At 39.8% G+C, this 22,270-nt stretch overlaps 1 protein-coding gene across 8 annotated transcripts in view; it reads right to left on the reverse strand.

The window, feature by feature from the left end:
* The window catches only part of EDD1 (glycine-tRNA ligase), a 508,476-nt gene that overhangs the window by 182,692 nt on the left and 303,514 nt on the right, over positions 1 to 22,270 (reverse strand). For all 8 annotated transcript variants that reach the window (XR_016256845.1, XM_089415669.1, XM_089415674.1 and 5 more), the window contains 2 exons: positions 391 to 484; positions 31 to 249 (listed from right to left, as the gene is read on the reverse strand). Coding sequence is in view for 7 of the 8 variants with exons in the window: in XM_089415669.1 (XP_089271795.1) it covers positions 31 to 249; positions 391 to 484 (313 nt within the window). In the remaining variant the exon portion in view is untranslated. The remainder of the gene's footprint in view (positions 1 to 30; positions 250 to 390; positions 485 to 22,270) is intronic.

Consider the following 22,270-nt stretch of genomic DNA (forward strand, 5'->3'; position numbering starts at 1 on the left):
AAGAAATGATACGTGTGCTTCTATCCATACCTCTTGTGAATAACCCTCCCTCAAAGCATAATGACGACCCATTATACCAGCCAGAGATGTGAATTCTATAACCATGGTAGTGGCCAAATCTGACACAGCTACTTCTGCAGCATTCTGAGCAACCAACAACATGTTTTCCCCCAAACCCATGGCAGCACCAAGCCTCAATATCATTTTCTCAACACGTTTTGTCTTATCCAGCATTGATCCCAGCTTTTCCTGCTTCCATTTATGCCAGTTATTGTTTGTAATGAATAGATTGAATGACCATGAAATTTAAAACGATTATATGAGGATGTAAAGATGGAATCATAAACATATACATCTGCTAGTGAATATCTGATTTCAATAAGCCTCTACCTGAAAAAGTATACCATCTAGCTGCTCACGAAATTCAACTAATCGTTTCCTTGTATCCAACTGATAAAAGAACTTTGCATCCTCATATCGTGCTCTGCAGGAAGAAATAAATTAGGATGAGAAATGTGATTATGATTGCTAGAACCAATTTTGTTTAAGAATGACTCTGTCAAAGGATACAATCAATCTGGCCAAGAAGATAAAAGAAAAAATCTAATGTTTCACTCTAAGAGTATGAATTAGAACAATAAACCTCCTTCTCCTGCAGAATTACAGACCTTTACAGTAAATCCTGACTCAAAATTACAACTAAAATAAATGACAACGATATAATTTCAAAAGAATAGACTAGAATCTGAAGTGGCATCAGGGTCCTGTTAGTTATTTATGTCAAATACAAATTCTCGAGTATCACAAACACACAATGAACATCCAAGGATTGAAAATGATTTGACTGATAGACACTCCAGATTCCTTTACAATTCATGAAGATACCTCAGAAAATACAATTACAGGACACAGCTCATCAGTAATATGCTAGTGACACCAATAAAATCTCTTTCCAATATTGCTCAGAAGCTATAACAATTGAAGTTCAAGAAATAACAGTAACAGTCTAGAAATAAGGACTTAAAATGTTCACATGAAATATCTCTTATATTGCTCTATCCTATGTGGATGAAGACATACCATGGAAAGTTTATCCAGCTAGCTTTTGTGGATCACAATCCTGTCTAGACCTTTCTACACTTACAAAGAAAGAGATGGAAACACCTGAGGTATGGGCTCAAATTTGTATCCAAAATATGATGTGATTGGCCAAAGAAACCACCACTGTGCAACACATCCCAGAACCAATATTCCAATACTCTGACATGAGAAGGATGGATCTCCTGACAATGGACGGTCTATGTTCTTTGCTTGTTAAAATTGGCAACTAGGGGCAAATTCCACATTAGGACGGCTCATATCATGGAGATGATTATTGCATTGGATTCCTCTTTTTGAAAGAACCAATTTTGATATAACGATCATCTCATTCTGACAAGCAGAAATGGAATTTTAAATTTATTCTCTCTCATGCACAAATTGTCAAGGTCGGCCTCAGTCAAATGTAGGCTCATGAAGCGCAATAGATGTGTCTCCTCACCTTCAACAAAGTGTATAAATAGGAGTGACCTCTCTCCTCATTTGGACATCATTTCAAGTTTCAACACATCGCATCATCTCTCTCCTCCTTTGATTGGTTTGTACAACTCAAGGACTGCCTCTCTCTTCTTCGCACGTGTGGCAAAAGGCCGAATTTCTAGACTGTTTTGGAGGCCGAAAATTTCAGGAATCAGGGCAGCGTTGACTTGGGTGACTTTGACTTCGTTTTTGTGGGCAGAGTTCTGATTTTTGAAGGTCGCCTTGATTGGCACGGTTTTTGAGGTGATTGGAACAGTTTGACTGGTTTGACTTCAGCGGTGACTTCAGCTTTTGACAGCATAAATTAGAGCAGTGATTGATTGGGTTGACCAAACTATTTTTGGGTTGACTTTCACCCCCTTGGAAGGCCGAATTCTTCTGCTGTGTGAAAATTCTATCACTGCAACATCTGATTTACTTTGCTTACTTATTTTCAATAAGTTATTTATGAAATTCCTTCAATAAACATTAAAATAAATTTTGCTGCAACTATCACACCATAATACAGAAACAAACACATGCACAAGAATCAACACATCGACACAGATATTTTGGAAAACAGTCCCTGGAAAAACCCAATGTGGGAAAATTGGTGCAGCAAGGGAGGATTTTATTATAAAGCAATTCTTCAATACAACTGGGTGCCAAACTGGCTTACCCAACAGAGAGAAAAATTCTCCAACACTTCTCCCTGTCCCAGTGTTAGCCTCGCTGACCTCTACGTAGCTCCCAGACATTCTGCGTCAGCCCTTGCTTGTCTGCATCAGCCCCTACTTGTCTGCGCCAGCCCTAGGCCTCTCTGCGTCACCCACGTAGGCCCTCTAATGACAGCACAGTCTCCTGCTGCCTCAGTGTCTGCCTGAAAGGCCCTGCGTCTGCCTCTCCTGCCCCTGCGTTGGGCTTCTGTTGTTGATCCTGACTCTCTGATCCATACTCGTTGCCTCCTGCTACTCTCCAAATCACTAGTTCAAATTGCTCAGCTAACCCTGCTCCAGAAATCAAACTGATTGGTCTCCCTCAGTGTGTTCTCCAACTGACCCTCAAGCCTCTTCTTATACTTTTCTCGTTGGTCCATCAACGGACGAGATTAAGTCCCTAATCAACGACTAAGATTAGATCTGGCTTGATCCATGACTTTTGGACCATTCTAACTCAGTTTTATATTAATTCACATTAATATTTTATTTTCCCTAAGTTTAGACTTAGGGACTCCATTAAAAATATTAATTATTTTAATATATTCCAAATTGGTTAGATTCTGCCCGAACCATTTCTAGTTCTTGGAGATCTCATGTGCTTTAGCCTCTCCACCAATTTTCATGGCTAGAGCACATTCAATGCTACCCCAAATCAACACTCCCTCATAGCGAGGATTGTGCTCTAGTAATACTCCTCACTGAGTATCACCCTGATCATCCAGCATCGGTCCCTGTGCTGATGCTAAGCCTTCGTGCCCAACATCCTCTACACTGCTGCATCCTGTATTGTTGCTCATGGCTCTGCTACTGCCACTGCTGCATTTGTACGATAGCTCCCTCTATATCTGTGTTGTTGCTGGTCTTTTTCTCCCAACACTGCATCCGCACTACAACTCCCTCTGCATCCGTGCTGCTATCACCCCCAATTCTACTACTAAAACAGGTTCTTTATCATCCCCATCTTTTCCCTGAAGTAACCAAACTTTGTCCTTCCAAGGGCCTTGGTGAGGATGTCCGCCACCTGTTCTCCTGTAGGAGTTTAGCTCAACTGTACAGCTCCTCATTGGACACAGTCTCTAACAAAGTGACACCGGATATCAATATGCTTTGATCGATCATGAAACATTGGATTCTCAGAGAGCTTGATGCAACTGTCATTATCGCACATGATCCTGGTCACCTCCATTTTCCTTCTAAATAGGTTCACAAGCAGTTTTCTAAGCCATATGGCCTCACACGAAGTTGTGCTCACCGCCATATATTCTTCCTCACATGAGCTCAAAGCCACGAACTTTTGTTTCCTACTGCACCAAGAAGTCATTCCTGATCCAATGTTAAAACAGTACCCAAAGGTACTTTTCTGATCCACTGATCTTCTTGCCCAATCTGCATCAGTAAATCCACTCAATCTGATATCCTTACCCCTGGTGTACAAGAGTCCATAATCAACTGTTCCCTGTAAATACCTGAGAACATGTTTGGTTGTTGCCCAGTGCGCCCTCTTCGGTTCCACCATGAACTAACTGAGGGTGTTGACAGCGTAGCAAATGTCTGGTCTGGTATTGACCAGATACATCAGGGACCCTATGAGCTGCCTGTATAGGGTGGGATCAACATCCTTGTCTTCTGATGCATCAATCTTCTTCCAGTTGGTGATCATTGGAGTAGCCATGGGTCTATAGTCCTCCATCCTGAATCTTTTCAGGATTTCTATAGCATACCTCCCTTGCCCAAGGAAGATTTCTCCCTTCTACTGCCAAACTTCCAACCCTAGGAAGTAATGCATTAGTCCCAGATCCTTCATATCGAATTCTGTGGCTAGATTCTTCTTGCAGTCCCCAATGGACCTAGATGATCCTGTCAGAAAGAGATCATCCACAAACAATACTAAGATTAGCGACTCATTCTCTATAACCAGATGGTAGAGATTCAGATCTGCGTCACTCTTAACAAATCCCATCTTCTACAAGTAGCCATCGATTCGACCATACCATGCTCTAGGTGCTTGTTTTAGCCCATACAAGGCTTTCTTCAATTTGCATACATGAGACTTCTTCTCATGTGTCCCAAAGCCCTCTGGTTGCTCAATGTATACCTCCTCTTCTATTACCCTATTCAGAAAAGTCGTTTTGACATCCATCTGATGAATCTCCCACCCCATCTGAGTTGCACAAGATATCATGGTCTTAATAGATGTATACCTGGCTACCGGGGCGAAGGTCTCCTCGTAGTCAATTCCTTCCTTTTGAGCATACCCCTTAGTCACAAACCTGGCCTTGTATTTCTCAACATTGCCGTCTGTAGCGTATTTGATCTTGTAGATCCATCTTGAACCTACTACTGATCTATCTTGAGACCTTGGCACTACCTCCCAAACATTGTTCACCATTATGGAGTTGTACTCCTCTACCATCGCATCTAGCCAAACCTGATGTTGAGTTGCCTCCTGGAAACTGGCAAGCTCCCCATCCTGAGCTATTAATGCCTAATATCTATCTAGTTGTTTTCGCTCCCTCTTATTGTTTCTTGGCGCACCGATGAAGTCCTCTGCATCTTGCAAAATCTGACGAAGTTCCCTGCTAGTTCTTCCTGTGCCAGCAAGTGCCTTTGTAAGCTCCTCCTCATCCTATGAATCTTCTTGATCCGAGGAACAATTCTTTACTTTTGTTGGTTGAAGAGGTTTAACCAACGACTCTTCTTTTGACTGCTCCTCGGAAGGCATCTCACGAGATTTTCTGAAAGCCTTGTCCTCCATGAACTTTACATCTCGTCAAACCACTACCTTCCTGCTCCCTGGAAGATAGATTTTATATGCATTAGTGTTCTCACTATATCCCACTAGATATCCCTTTTCTACAGTTTAATCCAGCTTTTTCCTCTTTTCCTCGAGTATGCGGCAATATAATAAACTCCCAAATACCCTGAAATGACTGAATCCAGGCGTCTTCCCTGTGAAAACTTTCTCTGTAGTAATCTTGGCCAACGCCTGATGAGGAGTCTTGTTCTGAACATAGACTATTGTGTTGCATGCTTCTGCCCACAGGAATTTTGGCATATCCTGATCATACATCATGGACCTAGCTGCTTCTACAATAGTCTTGTTCTTCCTTTCTACTACTCCATTTTGCTCTGGATTGTACAGAATTGTCCACTCTCTTTTGATGCCCTCCTTAGCGCAAAAATCAATGAAGTCCTTATTGACATACTCTCCTCCATTATCTGAGCGCAAAACTTTTATTTTCTTCCCAGTCAGATTCTCCACCAAAGCCTTGAACTCTTTGAATCGACAGAAAACCTCATCCTTGGTTTTCAGAAAATAAATCCAAGTTTTCCTTGAGTGATCATCAATGAAGGTAAAGAAATACTCGGCACCACTAAAAGCTTTGGTGGACATAGGTCCGCATATATTTGAGTGTATCAATCCTAGTACACTCTTGGCCCTGTAAATATTCCTAGGAAATGTTGCCTTGGCATACTTTCCTAGAGCACATCCTTTGCATACATCATCTCATTACGTACTAAGATCCGGGACTCTTGTTACAGTGCTCCTGAGAATTCTCAGAGCCCCATGGTGAAAATGTCCCATTCTTTTGTGCAAATGTTAAGATCGTAATCAATCTTAACTCAAGAGCACTCAAATCAATTTGCATTTACATTTTAGGTTTAGTCTTGCATTAATTAACTTACATCCAAGCCTAAGCTTGGAAGATAAAAAGATAGGAACACCCTTCTTCAGAGCCACAGTCTCTGTAGCGCCGGAGGAACCAGGTATGTTAGATTTCTAGGGGAGGTATCATTAACTAAGCCTTTGTTTGCTTCGCCTTGAATTTTCTCTACAAGCTATTTTGAGATTAGCCTCGAAATACATAAAGATTAAGGGGTATAGTTAGCTAGGCATATAATTAAAATTAACCAAGATTTCTTGCATCTCACCTAGATCATAGGATTTGCACTTCATATAGGATAGCAAAGCATCTAAGCAGCGATTGTTCATCCGATCATTTCGTATTTAATCGATATAAAGCAAGTAATTGACTCCATAACACACCTGTCTCATCTAAAAATCTAATCTAATCTCTTAACTTGCCAAAATCAGTCAATTGGATAGGTCATCCAATCATGTCTCGGACTTGTTGGTTGCCAACTAGTCTTTCATTTTCATAATTCATAGGGACTACCCCCAATAGCATGTTGTTGGGAGATAGCGAGAATGGAGAGGTCAGGGATCAAAGTGACAGCCCTCGACCTAAGTCATTGTCGCACCTTGCCTGTACAAATTGAGTGAAAACATTTTCTGGCACTATTGTCGGGGATAGATTTTTCTATTTGCGGTTATTATGACATTCATTCTTACCACCTTCTCATTTTGATCTTCTTTAGCCCGTCAATCAACACACATTTTTTGGCGTCCTTGTTGGGGACCAATTTATTGGACTTTGGCGTTATGACAATTATCATCACTCTTCTTAATCCTCTAATCAGTAGCATCTTCCTTATCCCGCCAACGCCACAATATTTTTTGGCACAATTGTCAGGGACCATCTCGTTCTCGACACTTCAACGACATTCTATCATATTTTCATTCTATCATAATCTTATAAGCCATTCATTAGCCCATAAAACACCACATTTCTGGTGTCGTTGCCAAAATTAATCTTTTGGCCCTTCATGTTAACGACATCCTCATCATTTTTTTTCATCTTTTCATTTGAGCCAACAATGCCACAACATTTTCTGGCGTCGTTAATATATTTTCATCTTGTCATCATCCTATCCTTTATTCCTTCACTAATCTTCTCCTCATCTTTCTATCTACACCTTAGCACCTAGACGTTTTGAGCTAGTTTCCTATTTGGGTGGTGACTCCATTGATTCATCCATTCACAATAGCTTATACTAGAAGAGATCTCAGTAGCTTGGTTAACCCCACTCTTGATCCTTAAAATGTTTTAAGAGCTCAGTTAAACAAATTACATTACAGTAAGCATTTATTTTTATCGGATAGGAAGCCCTCTCTGACATCCACTTGCTTTTCCCTAATCCCATCAATCAAGACCTCATGGATTTCTTGTTGATTTTGGGTAGCATCGGATGTTCTCTAGCCAGAAAATTGGTGGAGAGGCTAAGGGACATGAGATCTCCAAGACCCAGAAATCGTTTGGTGAAATTCCACCCGGAGGAAGAGATATTAAAATAATCAATATTTTTAATGGGTTCTTAAGTCTAAACTTACGAAAATAAAAATATTAATGTGTATTAAAATAAATGGGTGAGAAAGTTTTAAGTGACAAGGATCAAGCCAGTTCTAATCTTAGCCATTGATTAGGGACTTAATCTCGGCCATTGATTCGCCAACAGGAAAAGTAGAAGAGGAGGCTTGAGCATAAGTGGGAGGCACACCAAAAAGAGATCAAGAATTTGATTTTTTAGGGCAGGGTTTGCTGAGGAAACTGAGTTATTGATCAGAGTTGCAACGAGAAGCAGTTCAGCAAGGGATTTTCATCTAAGGCTAAAGAATACATAGCAAAGAGGCAGCACAGTATTAGGAGAGACAGTGCATGCCCTAGAAGAGCTGACACAGAGGCCGTAGAGCTGATGTAGATGACACAGAGGCTGACGCAAAAGCTACAGAGGCTGATGCAAAAGTCGTAGAGGTTGACATTAGGCCTCAAAGGTAGCGTTGGGGATTTTTTGTGGGGCAAACTGAGAGCAGATCAGCTGACTCTAAGTCGGGAGAGGGTGACGCAGCTCTTAGAGGAGTGACATAGTTCTTGAGCAATGCTTGGAGCAGCGTTCGTTTTCCATCATAGGGAACAGCCACAGTCACTGTGGGGTTTGATCATCTGGTTGTTGATTTGACGGAATATCTGTCTCTGGATAGAGGTGCTACTGTCGAGGATATTCTCTGTTAGGTGAGCCATTTCTAGCACCCTAGTTGTATTCACGAAATCTGCTTAATAATAAAACCCTCCTATCTACTGCACTGGTATTCCCGCATTGGGTTTTTCCGAGGACAATTGTCCAAAATTAATGGTGTCCCTTGTGTTATTGTCTCAGTTTATTTCAGTGCATCATCTGTATATTTGTGAAGGCTGCAATAATGTTTACTTCGATGTTTATGCATTTAAATAGCTTGTTAATGTAAAGAACAAGTAGGAGGTTGTAAACCAGTAATTGCAGTAGGGGTTTTTGATGTGTTAGATTCAGGAATTTTCACATGGTATCAAAGCAATTGCAGATCATAGACGACTGAAAACACCAGCCGAGAAATCTAAGAATTTGCAGTAGAGAAGTAGTTGTCCCGAGAGACCGCATTGTTCCAGAGCTAAAGAGGCAAGAGGAGTGACACAGTGCAAAGAGTATGACATAGAGGCTCACACAGTGACTGCATCAACATTTTGAGTCGTGTTTTCGCGCGGATTGACACGACAACACTCAGACCGGGGGTTGTCACTCTGATCCCCGATCCCTCTGTTTAAGCCTGTCTCCCACGGCTAAGGGGGGTAGACCCTGTGAGATGATGAAGGCCAACTGCCAAACAGTTGGACTGGGAGACACGATGCACTAAAATGATTTTATTAATTTGGTGGACCAGTGCCTTATGAGATTGATTTTTGAAGGATTACTTGATAAACGATGTAAGAACATAAACCATGAACAATAGCTATTTATCATCAAATAACTAGAACCATGTTTAAACATTCAGTAAAACCATAAAGTTCTTGTAATGATCAAATCTCCATAACGATATCCAGCAACTAAAATAGATGAATGCTTTAAACAACCACACAGTTACTGATTAGATAGGATATGCAGCTAACATTCATGTACAAGTAAACATTCATTCCGCATCAATAACTTCTGAATCTGATCATGAAAATTTCTCAAATAACTGGATCTGGCAAGTAAGAAAATTTTCCACAAAGTTTTTGTATTTTTTTTCAAAATGGTTTTTATTTTTTTTATTTTTTTATTTATGAAGATTTTTTTAAAACTAAACTAAACGAAAAAATTAAATTAAAATTAAAAAAATCTAACAAAAACATTTTTTTTTTTGTTTTTATTTTTTTTATTTTTTATAACAAAATTTAAAACTATTTTAAATGCTAAATAAAACAAAAGCCTAAAAATTAAGCCAAAATAAAATCCTTTTTATATTTCTATTTTTTTACAAATTTATTTGTAATAAAATGAAACTAATTAAACAAATCTATTAACATCTAGAAAAAAGGAGATACGTAAAATTAAAATCTAATTGAAAAACACATCTACGCTAATCCGGAAATGCGAGATCAAAACGATTTGAACCAGGACTAAAATTCGGAGTAAATGTGGATCGAAATGTATCAAGATTGCGTTCTGAGAATAATAAGAAAGAACGAGAAAGCCGCTTAACGCATTTACCAAACCCTGAGAGATCTACCATCGTTCACGATGGACTTACCTGACGCCTGCGCGAGACAACGTAATGCTCATTCGACAGAAAATCGATCACGTTAAACATATGAAGTACCTGGTCCGCAAGGAATGTTTGGAACCCTTTGACGGCAGATGAGAGCTCCACAGGTTCGCGCAGGTCAGCGGCAGAAGAAAACGACGCAAATGTGAAGCTTTCGATTTGCAGATATCTAACAGTGAGAGGGTGCAAGCTGATACAAACGGACCTGTGGAGGCGAAAAGGGGCAGAAACGACAGAGGCTTGGCGACTCACGGAGATTTGGGGGGAGCAGCGAAGACCGGATACACCGAAATTTTAGCATAGGCAGCTCACTTGACAATCTAAATGGCCTTCTACGCTAAGGGTGCTGCATACGATGGGAGAAAAAAAAGGGGCCAGACGCAGGGAACAGAAAGCTGCTTTAAGAGCGCTGGTTGAAACAAGAGCACATGGACATATAACAACTGTCGGCAGCGTAAAGAAAATATTGAATCGAAAATCTCGTCCGCTTCGCGTGAGCAATCCTGCAGAGTATCGTTGCTAGATTTTGATTGAAGCTTGATCCTTTTTACTCGGTGAAGAAACAATTCACGCTTATGCCAATTCCCCACAAAAAAACGCTTTTATTCTCAGGACAGCAATACGATAACCCTGAAAGACAAACAACAAGATCTCGGCAGATATATGCAGAATGTCAAAGTAAAGCCCTCCAAAATTTACCTAAAATTACAAAAAGCTCTAGCACAGCCAAATTTAACAATAATTGCAGTAATATTTTCGAAAATATCAGAGACTTGAATTTTACTGTGAACAGACTCAGAAATCTCTCATGCAAACCAGAAAAATAAATTCAAATGATTAACCCAGGGCCAAAATCAGCTGGGCTCTGCAAAGAAAAGCCTGTGGGAGTCGGCTGGTTCAGCCTAGAACTTCCCCAAACGCCCACCAATATCCTTCACCTAAAGATTTCCTGCACATCTCAAGCAACCATCAATAAAGAGAGCAAGAATGCTGCTAGATCTCAGGAAATAATGGAGATACCTGCCATTATTTCAGAAACCCTAACAACACTCAAACCCTAGGAAGTGAACAAGATACCTGTGCTCACAATACTCTGAAAACAAGCTATTATTAATGGCTGAAAACTAAAATATGCAGAAAAATAAACGTCTCACAGCAATTCCAGAGAGTAACACCAGCAAGATTTGGACCCCAAAGTCTTCTTTTATTAACCAGAAACCAGATTACAAGAGAGCTTTTTCAGTACCAGACTCACAGATCGAATAAACCTGTGAAATGACCCTCTAAGACCCTATATAAAGGAAATGATCCCAACGGCTAGTTTGAGTGATCCATGTTGAAGTGATCTCGACCGTCGATGAGGATCAAGACATCTCTTAATCTCATCCGTCGATTTTATTAAAAAATGATATTTTGCATGCATTCACAAAAATATTATTATTTTATTATTTAGGGTTTTTTCTTTATTTTATGAACTTTTTATTATTTTTTATTTATTTCATTTTTTTATTTTTATTTATTTTATTATTTTAGTATTTTATTTATTTTCTTAAATGGATCATTCGAACTAAGCCGTTGGAAACATCACCTAGGACCTAGGAATTAGGACTCATGAGGGGACTAAAACATTTTTCAACCCTCAAGACACATTACATCATGACTTTTACAATTTACATCTTAAGGGGACAAACCCACTTTAACATAGACCCTCATAAACCACCCAGTTCTGCGACACAACTATAATCTAGCAGATTAACACGCTAGGATTCTCCTAAAGTTCTAATAACAAAATGCATCCCGGCTTTGGGGTCAGGTTGAAGGAAAACTCTGCCGATCGTAGATCGGTGAGACGAAAAACCTCCCGGGACGCAGATCATCATTAGAAAGTTAGGTCCACCTAAGAAATTTTACATACATGACTCTGATCTGCTTAGATTATTTACAATTCATACATGCAGACTGGGTTTACAATTAAAATGATCAAGCTGTTGATGACTGTAGGCTGGCACGGACATGTCGTTCAGGTGCTACCCCTTTCTGCCAAGAGAAAGGGGGTGTACTGCATGGGTAGTTGACCGGTAGTGGTCAACATCTGGCTCTACTTGGGGACACGTTGTTGCACTGGTAGGAATGTGAGAACCCAAAATCTGCATCCATACAACACACAAATAAAAATAAGTAGCGTCCATTCCAAAATCATCATATACATTAAGCACAGGAAAGATAAAAGCTCTTCATTTATTGACTAACTAATAACATGAAAAGTAAATCTAATCCTAAAAACAGAAATGAAATGCTGAAAAGACAAGGAGTAGGGATAGAAATACAATACAAAAGATGCCACATGGCATCAGATATCATCTCTGAAGAACAGCTTGAGCATTTGGCCGTTCGCTGGTAGATCAAGTGGTTCACCATCCAATCTGCTCAAGTAGAATGAGTTTGGCCCAGCTATATCTCTAATGATGTATGGTCCCAGCCACAAGCTGTCAAACTTCTTATGCTTTCCCGGTTTTTCATTTTTGCGATCCCAAAGTAAAACCATATCTCCAACCTGCAAAGATCTAGATCGAGAGCATTTATCAAAGCTTTTCTTAATATTAGATTGATTTTTACATATAGTCTCAAAAGCTGTCCGACGAGCCTCATCCAATTCCACAATCTGATCTATCCTATTCTGAACAACATCTTTATTAGCGGAAAAATTTTGGAGAAGCTGATAAGCTGGCAATTTTAGGTGCACAGGTAAGGTAACATTCAAGCCATAAACCAATTCAAAGGGAGATTTACCAGTAGATTTCTTCTTAGCAATTCTGTCTGCCCACAAAGCATACTTGATTTTGTTGTCCCAAGATTTCTTGTTATCTCCTACTATCTTCTTGATAATGGTTATGAGATTTTTATTACTTGATTCAGCCAAACCATTACCCTGAGGATAGTAATTCGACGAATGAGATAAGACAATGCCATACTTGAAACAAAAAGATGTAAACTCTGAAGAACTAAAAGCCTTGGCATTGTCCGTAGTGATCTTAGCGGGGACACCAAATCTAGTAATGATGTTATTTTCAATGAAATCCATAATAACCCTTTCAGTGGCATTCTTAGCAGGAATGGCTTCGACCCATTTAGTGAAATAATCTGTAGCAGTCAAAATCCAAGAGTAGCCATTGCTAGAATTTTCATGGAACTTCCCTATGAAGTCCAGACCCCAATGCTGAAAAGGTGCCTCTACAATAACAGGTTGTAGGGGAAGGGCAGCAAGCTTCTGTTTCCCAGTGAACAGTTGACAGGCTTGACACGTTCTAACAAACTTGTGCACATCAGAAAAAATCGAAGGCCAATAATAGCCAGCTCTCAGGATTTTGTGGGCGGTAGTTCTAGCGGCATAATGACCACCACAAAATCCTGAATGAAATTCGGAGATTAATCTTTTGGACTCAACATCGTCAACACACCTAAGCACTATGCCCTCAGGATTTCTCCATCCAAGGCCATCCTTCATAAGGCAATACTTAGTGGCCTTTAGTCTAAGAGCCCTTCTCTTATGAGCGACTAAATGGTTAGGACATGCAAGATTTGTCAAGTAGTAAACTATGTCCTTATACCATTCATGCTCTGCTAATCTTCTCAATTCTGGTGAAGATAGATCGTCAAGGCAAAACAAACCAAGAGTCTTTTCATTACTTTCCGTTAACATTTGAGCTAAACCTTGACCTTTGATCAGCTTGGTGGGTCTAATTTCTAAATCATACTCCTGTATCTTAGTAACCCACCTAGCACGAGTCCCTAAGCAATCAGTTTGAGTTAATATGTCCTTAACAGCAGAATGTGGGACGAAAGCAATGATCTTAGAATAACCCACATAAGTTTTAAAATGCTTGAGAGACTTGACCAGGGCATAGGCCTGCTTCTCCATGGTATTGTACTTCAACTCAGAGTTTTGAAGTGCTCTACTCATGAAAGCAATAGGCTGCTCGTGACCATCTTTATTCTTTTGAAGCAAAACACCGGCGATGGTATCTTCAGAAGCGAAAGAAAAAATCATGAAATCCTTGGAGTAGTCAGGACTAACCAAGACAGGAACTTTTGCAATAGCAGACTTGATTTCTTGGAAAGCCTTTTTGCCCTCTTCTTGCCAGACAAATTTCGCATCTTTCTTCAGAAGACTTTGAATGGGCCTAGCTATTTCTGCATAATTTGGGATGAATCTTCTAATAAAATTTATCTTTCCAAGGAAAGACTGAAGGGATTTAAGATTATGCGGGAAAGGAATCATTTGAATCGCTTCAACTCGTCCGGGATCGATCTTGATTCCTTCCTTAGAAATGATATGACCGAGTAATTTCCCTTCTGTTACCCCAAAAACAGATTTAGCCGGATTCAAAGAAATTCCATATTCTCTACATCTATCGAAAACTTTCCTAAGATGATCTATATGACTGATACCATCTTTAGAGAAAACGGTAAGATCGTCTTGGTAAATTTCGATAATTTTCCCGATCAACCCTTTGAAGGTATAATCCATGGCCCTCTGGAAAGTAGCTCCAGCGTTTGTTAACCCAAATGGCATTCTAATGTATTCAAAAGTGCCCCATGGTGTTGTGAATGTGGTCTTGTGTCGATCTTCCTTTTTAACCCAAACTTGATTGTACCCAGAAAAGCCATCTAGCAATGACATCATTCCAGACCCAGTTACCCTTTGCAACAAAGTTTCCATGTTTGGCAAAGGGTAATTATCCTTTTTGCATGCTAGATTAAGGTTTCTAAAATCGACACAAAGTCTTATTGTACCATTCTTCTTCCTGACAATCACCAAATTCGAACACCATGTCGAATGCCTAGTTTGAGCGATGATTCCTGCTGCAAGCATCTTCGCAAGCTCTTTCTGGACCAGGGGGGCTAACTTAGGATTAATCTGCCTAAGTTTCTGCCGAAAGGGTTTAGCATTTTCGTCTTTTAAGGGAATAGTATGCTCCATAATATCTTCCCTATAGCCCTTCAACTCATCATAGGAAAAAGCTAAAACATCTCGATATTCACAAAGTAAATCAGTTAACTTTTTCCTTTCCTCCAAACTAGTACCTTTACCGATTTTAACCATTTTCGGATTTTCAGAAGTACCAATGTTAACTTCAAGGTACTCGCCTGGGTCCAACTTGTTTTCTTCTCTCAGCTTCATGGCATCATGCCGATCAAAATGTTGCTCTAAGGCAACCACATTTCTGGGAGTAGGATTTATGATATGTCTATGATCTAAAGAACCATTCTCGCCAGAAACTATCCGGAAATCCTCAAACTCATCCAAACTATTGAGAAAACGAACGACTTGTTTTTCATCATTAAAAACTTGCCAATGCTCTGAGTTGTCTGGAACAGATGGTCTGAATATTACTTCCATTTTAATTTTATCATTAATTAACTCATCAGACAACTGGAAAGTGGTAGCAGCTACGGCAAGTTCATCTGCCAAACTATTTAGCTCTCTGGGAATTGCTTCAAGGTTAAGGGCATCGAAGTGCTCCATAGTATCCCACACAGCATTTCGATAGTTTCTTAATCTCTGATTTCTACATGTGAATTTGTTTTTAAGCTGCATGATAACCAGATCGGAATCACCCTTGATGCTAAGTAATTTAATCCTTAAAGCTTTGGCCAATTCAAGTCCCAACAATATGGCTTCATACTCAGCGACATTGTTGGTTGCTTCAAATTCTAAACGATAGGCAAACTTGAATATGTGACCAAGGGGAGATTTAAGCACTACTCCAGCACCTTTACCATGACTAGAGGACGCACCATCAAAGTACATATACCAGACTTCATCCTTAAGATCTTTAATCTCGTCATCGGGAGGAATTATGAAATTGGACATCATAGAGTAGTTCCCGATGTTAGATTGTTCTCTAATTATTTCGTTATGAGGCTTCTTAGGATCTTCAACATGAAATTTCCTCTCAGGCTCCCTATTTAGTCTAACGAAACCACCACCGCTAGGAGAAGGAATCATAGCATATGACCAATTCATCTGAATGCTTCCCCCTAGATCAGAGGCCCACTTTCTAGATAACAGCATACCCCAAGCATCAGGTACATCAACGACAACAATATCCATAACAACCATGATGTCTGGGTAAACCGAAAGATGAACTTGCAAATCCTTGATTAAACCATGTACTTCGATTTTCTTAGAATCCATGGCACATATATTATAGTAGGGTCTGGAAACTCTTAAGTTAAGCTGTTCCATAACCCTTTTAGTCATAACACAAGCAGATGCACCTGAATCCAACATGCAGTTATTCAATTTATACCCATTGACTAATAAGGTGATAAAGAAGGGTTGATGATCTTTGTTATCAGCATCTACGCTTTGCAGATAAATAGGAGCATCATGATAGTCAACCTCATGAATCTTCTGTTGAGAAGCGTTGACTTGAGGACCCTGAATTGCTTTTAGTAACTTGTCTCTTTGGGAAGGGATCTTAGCGATCTCAGATACAGGAACCCAGATTTTAGCATTATTAAACCAACTTCCCAAATCGACATCTATTCCAGAGTTTATACCAGGATTTAAAGTTCGAGGGGGAATTTGATTCCCGCTCTGATCTTTATCCCTTCTCTGGTATGTTAAACCCTTATCTCTAGCAATTTCTAAAATTTTCTCAGGAGAGGGTTTCTCACCATATAACCTAGCCAAAATGTCATCTTCGTTTTCAAGGTTATTTATACTAAAAGCAGATGAAGGATTCATAACATCATAGCTCCTTTCCTTAACCTCTATCCAATCATTCATAAGCAAAGGAAATTTGCTCCCTACTACGTTTATTTGCTCACCTGTCCCAAACATTCCATTATCCAAGAGTCTTCTGATGATGGGACAAGAGGATTCTTCGTGAAAAGCATCGCAAGCACGACAGTAAGGAGGAGCATTATCAACCAGATTAGTAAGCGGATTAGGAGGCCTCTGCTCACTAGATTGACCCTTTCTTTGCCAATTACTATTTCTGTTATTATTATTTCGAGGTTGAAAATTTTGCGATTGCGTTCTTTCCATTTGAATCAATCTATTCTGCAAAGTGTTTATCTCCTTATTATGATTAATTTCCATAGTTTCAATTTTTTGAAGCAATTTAAGAACAAGCTCACTTTCTGGCTCTTGGACTGCTTTTCCCTTAGGTTCCTTTAGTTTCGTAGCAGCCCTATTAAAACCTGGGATTTCAGACTTCCCAGAAGCTGCCTTGTCCTTTTCAAGTTCTATAGCTAAGGCTTGGCAATCTCTATAATCATTAAGTTTAGCACGCCTTAACTCATAAGATGGTTCAGGACTAAAGGCATCAATGTAAAAGTCTTGGAGAGTTTTATCTGTAGGTTTATAGTCTTGAGGTAATTCTCTAATAATACCATTAAACCTTCTATTAAATTCTTCAACAGTTTCATCCTCTCTCTTTTTCATTAGAGTAAGAGCTTTTACAAGATGTCTTCCCTCTCTCTTATCTCCATATTTTTCTCTAAATGAATTAATGATTGATTGTAAAGAGTCAAATGTATTTGGAGGTTTTTCTGTAAACCAGTCATAAGCATCACCTCCTAGAGTCAAGATAAAAAGAGTCATCCTGACATCTTCATGATCAAAATCAGGAGATCTAGCATACTTAGCCATCCATATGTTGAAATCTCGCAAATGGGAATTAACAGTAATGGCATTATCTCCTTGAAAGTTAGGCAATTTGTCTATCCCAACAGATGGAATACCATTGGGGTATCCAGGAATGTTAGAAAAATCACAAGGGGCATACAGACTCATGGTGCTACGCCTAACTTGACCTTTAAAGAGCAAATGAATATCGGAGAGGGCTTCTTGTCCAAGATTTGCAAGGAGTGTACGAGAAGCGAGTTTGTGTGATCGCACCCTGTAAACCTTTTCAGGATCAGGAGTGGGGTTGCACAGACTGCTTGGATGTCTTCTAGTGTACACTCTTGCAGATAATATAGGAAGTGGAGTCGCCACTTGAACAAGAAGTTAAACACAGAAAAGCTTGAAATGAAAGGACCAAGGACAGAAAAACTCTATCCCCGGCAACGGCGCCAAAAAATGTTGTCGCGCGGATTGACACGACAACGCTCAGACCGGGGGCTGTCACTCTGATCCCCGATCCCTCCGTTTAAGCCTGTCTCCCACGGCTAAGGGGGGTAGACCCTGTGAGATGATGAAGGCCAACTGCCAAACAGTTGGGCTGGGAGACACGATGCACTAAAATGATTTTATTAATTTGGTGGACCAGTGCCTTATGAGATTGATTTTTGAAGGATTACTTGATAAACGATGTAAGAACATAAACCATGAACAACAGCTATTTATCATCAAATAACTAGAACCATGCTTAAATATCCAGTAAAACCATAAAGTTCCTGTAATGATCAAATCTCAATAACGATATCCAGCAATTAAAATAGATGAATGCTTTAAACAACCACACAGTTATTGACTAGATAGGATATGCAGCTAACATTCATGTACAAGTAAACATTCATTCCGCATCAATAACTTTTGAATCTGATCATGAAAATTTCTCAAATAACTGGATCTGGCAAGTAAGAAAATTTTCCACAAAGTTTTTGTATTTTTTTTCAAAATGGTTTTTATTTTTTTATTTATGAAGATTTTTTTAAAACTAAACTAAACTAAAAAATTAAATTAAAATTAAAAAAATTTAACAAAAACATTTTTTTTTGTCTTTTTTTTTATTTTTTATAACAAAATTTAAAACGATTTTAAATGCTAAATAAAACAAAAGCCTAAAAATTAAGCCAAAATAAAATCCTTTTTATATTTCTACTTTTTTACAAATTTATTTGTAATAAAATGAAACTAATTAAACAAATCTATTAACATCTAGAAAAAAGGAGATACGTAAAATTAAAATCTAATTGAAAAACACGTCTACGCTAATCCGGAAATGCGAGATCAAAACGATTTGAACCAGGACTAAAATTCGGAGTAAATGTGGATCGAAATGTATCAAGATTGCGATCTGAGAATAATAAGAAAGAACGAGAAAGCCGCTTAACGCATTTACCAAACCCTGAGAGATCTACCAGCGTTCACGATGGACTTACCTGATGCCTGCGCGAGACAACGTAATGCTCATTCCACAGAAAATCGATCACGTTGAACATATGAAGTACCTGGTCCGTAATGAATGTTTGGAACCCTATGACGGCGGATGAGAGCTCCACAGGTTAGCGCAGGTCGGCGGCAGAAGAGAATGACGCAAATGTGAAACTTTCGATTTGCAGGTGTCTGACAGTGAGAGGGTGCAAGCTGATACAAACGGATCTTTTGAGGTGAAAAGGGACAGCAACGATAAAGGCTTGGCAACTCACAGAGATTTTGGGGAATCAACGAAAACCGGATACACTAAATTTTTTGCATAGGCAACTCACTTGACAATCTAAACGGCCTTCGAAGCTAAGGGTGCTGCATACGATGGGAGAGAAAGAAAAAAAGAGCCAAACGCAGGGAAACAGAAAGCTGCTTTAGGAGCGCTAGTTGAAACAAGAGCACATGGACATATAACAACTGTCAGCAGGGTAAAGAAAATATTGAATCGAAAAATCTCATCCGCTTCGCATGAGCAATCCTGCAGAATATCGTTGCTAGATTTTGACTGAAACTTGGTCCCTTTTACTCGGTGACGAAACAATTCACGCTTATGCCAGTTCCCCAAAAAAAAACGCTTTTATTCTCAGGACAGCAATACGATAACCCTGAAAGACAGACAACAAGATCTCGGCAGATATATGCAGAATTTCAAAGTAAAGCCCTCCAAAATTTACCTAAAATTACAAAAAGCTCTAGCACAGCCAAATTTAACAATAATTGCAGTAATATTTTCGAAAATATTAGAGACTTGAATTTTACTGTGAACAGACTTAGAAATCTCTCATGCAAACCAGAGAAATAAATTCAAATGATTAACCCAGGGCCAAAATCAGCTGGGCTCTGCAAAGAAAAGCCTGTGGGAGTTGGCTGGTTCAGCCTAGAACTTCCCCAAATGCCCACCAATATCCTTCACCTAAAGATTTCCTACACATCTCAAGCAACCATCAATAAAGAGAGCAAGAATGCTGCTAGGTCTCAGGAAATAATGGAGATACCTACCATTATTTCAGAAACCCTAACAACACTCAAACCCTAGGAAAGTGAACAAGATACCTGTGCTCACAATACTCTGAAAACAAGCTATTATTAATGGCTGAAAACTGAAATATGCAGAAAAATAAACGTCTCACAGCAATTCCAGAGAGTAACACCAGCAAGATTTGGACCCCAAAGTCTTCTTTTATTAACCAGAAACCATATTACAAGAGAGCTTTTTCAGTATCAGACTCACAGATCGAATAAACCTGTGAAATGACCCCCTAAGACCCTATATAAAGGAAATGATCCCAACGGCTAGTTTGAGTGATCCATGTTGAAGTGATCTCGACCGTCGATGAGGATCAGGACATCTCTTAATCTCATCCGTCGATTTTATTAAAAAATGATATTTTGCATGCATTCACAAAAATATTATTATTTTATTATTTAGGGTTTTGCTTTATTTTATGAACTTTTTATTATTTTTTATTTATTTCATTTTTTTATTTTTATTTATTTTATTATTTTAGTATTTTATTTATTTTCTTAAATGGATCATTCGAACTAAGCCGTTGGAAACATCACCTAGGACCTAGGACTTAGGACTCATGAGGGGACTAAAACATTTTTCAACCCTCAAGACACATTACATCATGACTTTTACAATTTACATCTTAAGGGGACAAACCCACTTTAACATAGACCCTCATAAACCACCCAGTTCTGCGACACAACTATAATCTAGCAGATTAACACGCTAGGATTCTCCTAAAGTTCTAATAACAAAATGCATCCCGGCTTTGGGGTCAGGTTGAAGGAAAACTCTGCCGATCGTAGATCGGTGAGACGAAAAACCTCCCGGGACGCAGATCATCATTAGAAAGTTAGGTCCACCTAGGCAATTTTACATACATGACTCTGATCTGCTTAGATTATTTACAATTCATACATGCAGACTGGGTTTACAATTAAAATGATCAAGCTGTTGATGACTGTAGGCTGGCACGGACACGTCGTTCAGGTGCTACCCCTTTCTGCCAAGAGAAAAGGGGTGTACTGCATGGGTAGTTGACCGGTAGTGGTCAACAAGCCGGAAGAGGAAGACGCAATAACTGGGAGGAGCCAACGTAGTAGCTGCATTAGCCATTAGGGCCAGCGCAGAGGGCAGAGCCACATCATCTTTCTGAGCCAGGAAGGATTGACGCAGTTGGTCGGGAGGAGCAGATTCAACCCAAGCAGAGATTGCGCAGAGCCTGAAGGGCTCAGATTCTTAGAGTTGTCGGGGCTAAGGGAGTCGTGCAGATTTTGATTTATGGAGCTGGTGGGACGTTGTTTCTGTCAGTGCAGAATAGTGTGTAAGGAGACTGAACCAAGGTAGAGGGAAGCGCACTACCTTGGCAAATTTCTAGCCAAGAAATTTAGATCCGAGTTGCAACAGCAAAGGAGAATTGGAGAGGAGTGATTTGACAGTTGGTCGGAGGATTTCCGAGAAGGAAATCAGGACTCAGAGGGAGTCTAGAGAAGAGGAGCAGAGATGGTAGTGAATGGATTGAGGGATCAGGACAGATTGGACGGGGCTTCCAATTTTGTCATCTAGAAGGCTAGGATCCTGGCAATCTTGGATAAACATCGCATCAAGGACTATGCCTTGAGAACAGTCGATGTCCCAATTGACCCTAATGCAAATGAGAAGTATGAGGAGGCTTAGGCAAAGGCGAAATGCTTGATCCTAGACGGGATCAAAGATCATGTAATACCACATATTGTTGAGAAGAGCAACGCAAGGGAGTTGTGGCAGACGCGGACCACCTTATACCACGGCTCTTCCGTGCAGCAGAAGATGTTAATGAAAAATCAGCTGAGGTCATATTAGATGCAAAAAGGGGAGGATATAGATCCCTTCCTTATCAGGTTGCAAGGGATTCGCGACCAACTTACTTCCGCAGGGACTACACCGGATCTAGATATCATGGTCAGGACTACCCTGAATGCAGTCTCTGAGGAGTGGGAGACATTTGTCCAAAGCATTTTGGGCAAAGCGACTCTCCCTAGTTGGGAGGAGATGTGGGCAGCTCTTCGACAGGAAGAGCTCAGGATATTAACCAAGGTGAGGAGTAGCGGTAAGAGAGTTCGAATCAAGGAAGAGGAGGAAGATGTAGCTCTCACATCAGCAGGATAGCAGAAGAGGAAGAAGAAAGACATCTCCAAGATCAAGTGCTTCAACTGTGGGGAGTTGGGACATTATGCCTCTCAGTGCCCCAGGAAGAAAGGCAAGGAAGAAGCTTCCGACTCAAATGTTGCTCCAGCAAAGGCAGAGAAGGATGTCAAGACTAATGACGATTGTGCCATGAGTGCTCATGCGCCTCTAGAGAGAGGTGGGGAGACTTGGAG

This window comes from Pinus tabuliformis, chromosome 6 (assembly GCF_031772625.1).
Source record: "Pinus tabuliformis cultivar Carrire ecotype Pingquan chromosome 6, CPIR1, whole genome shotgun sequence".
Taxonomy (NCBI): Eukaryota; Viridiplantae; Streptophyta; class Pinopsida; order Pinales; family Pinaceae; genus Pinus; species Pinus tabuliformis.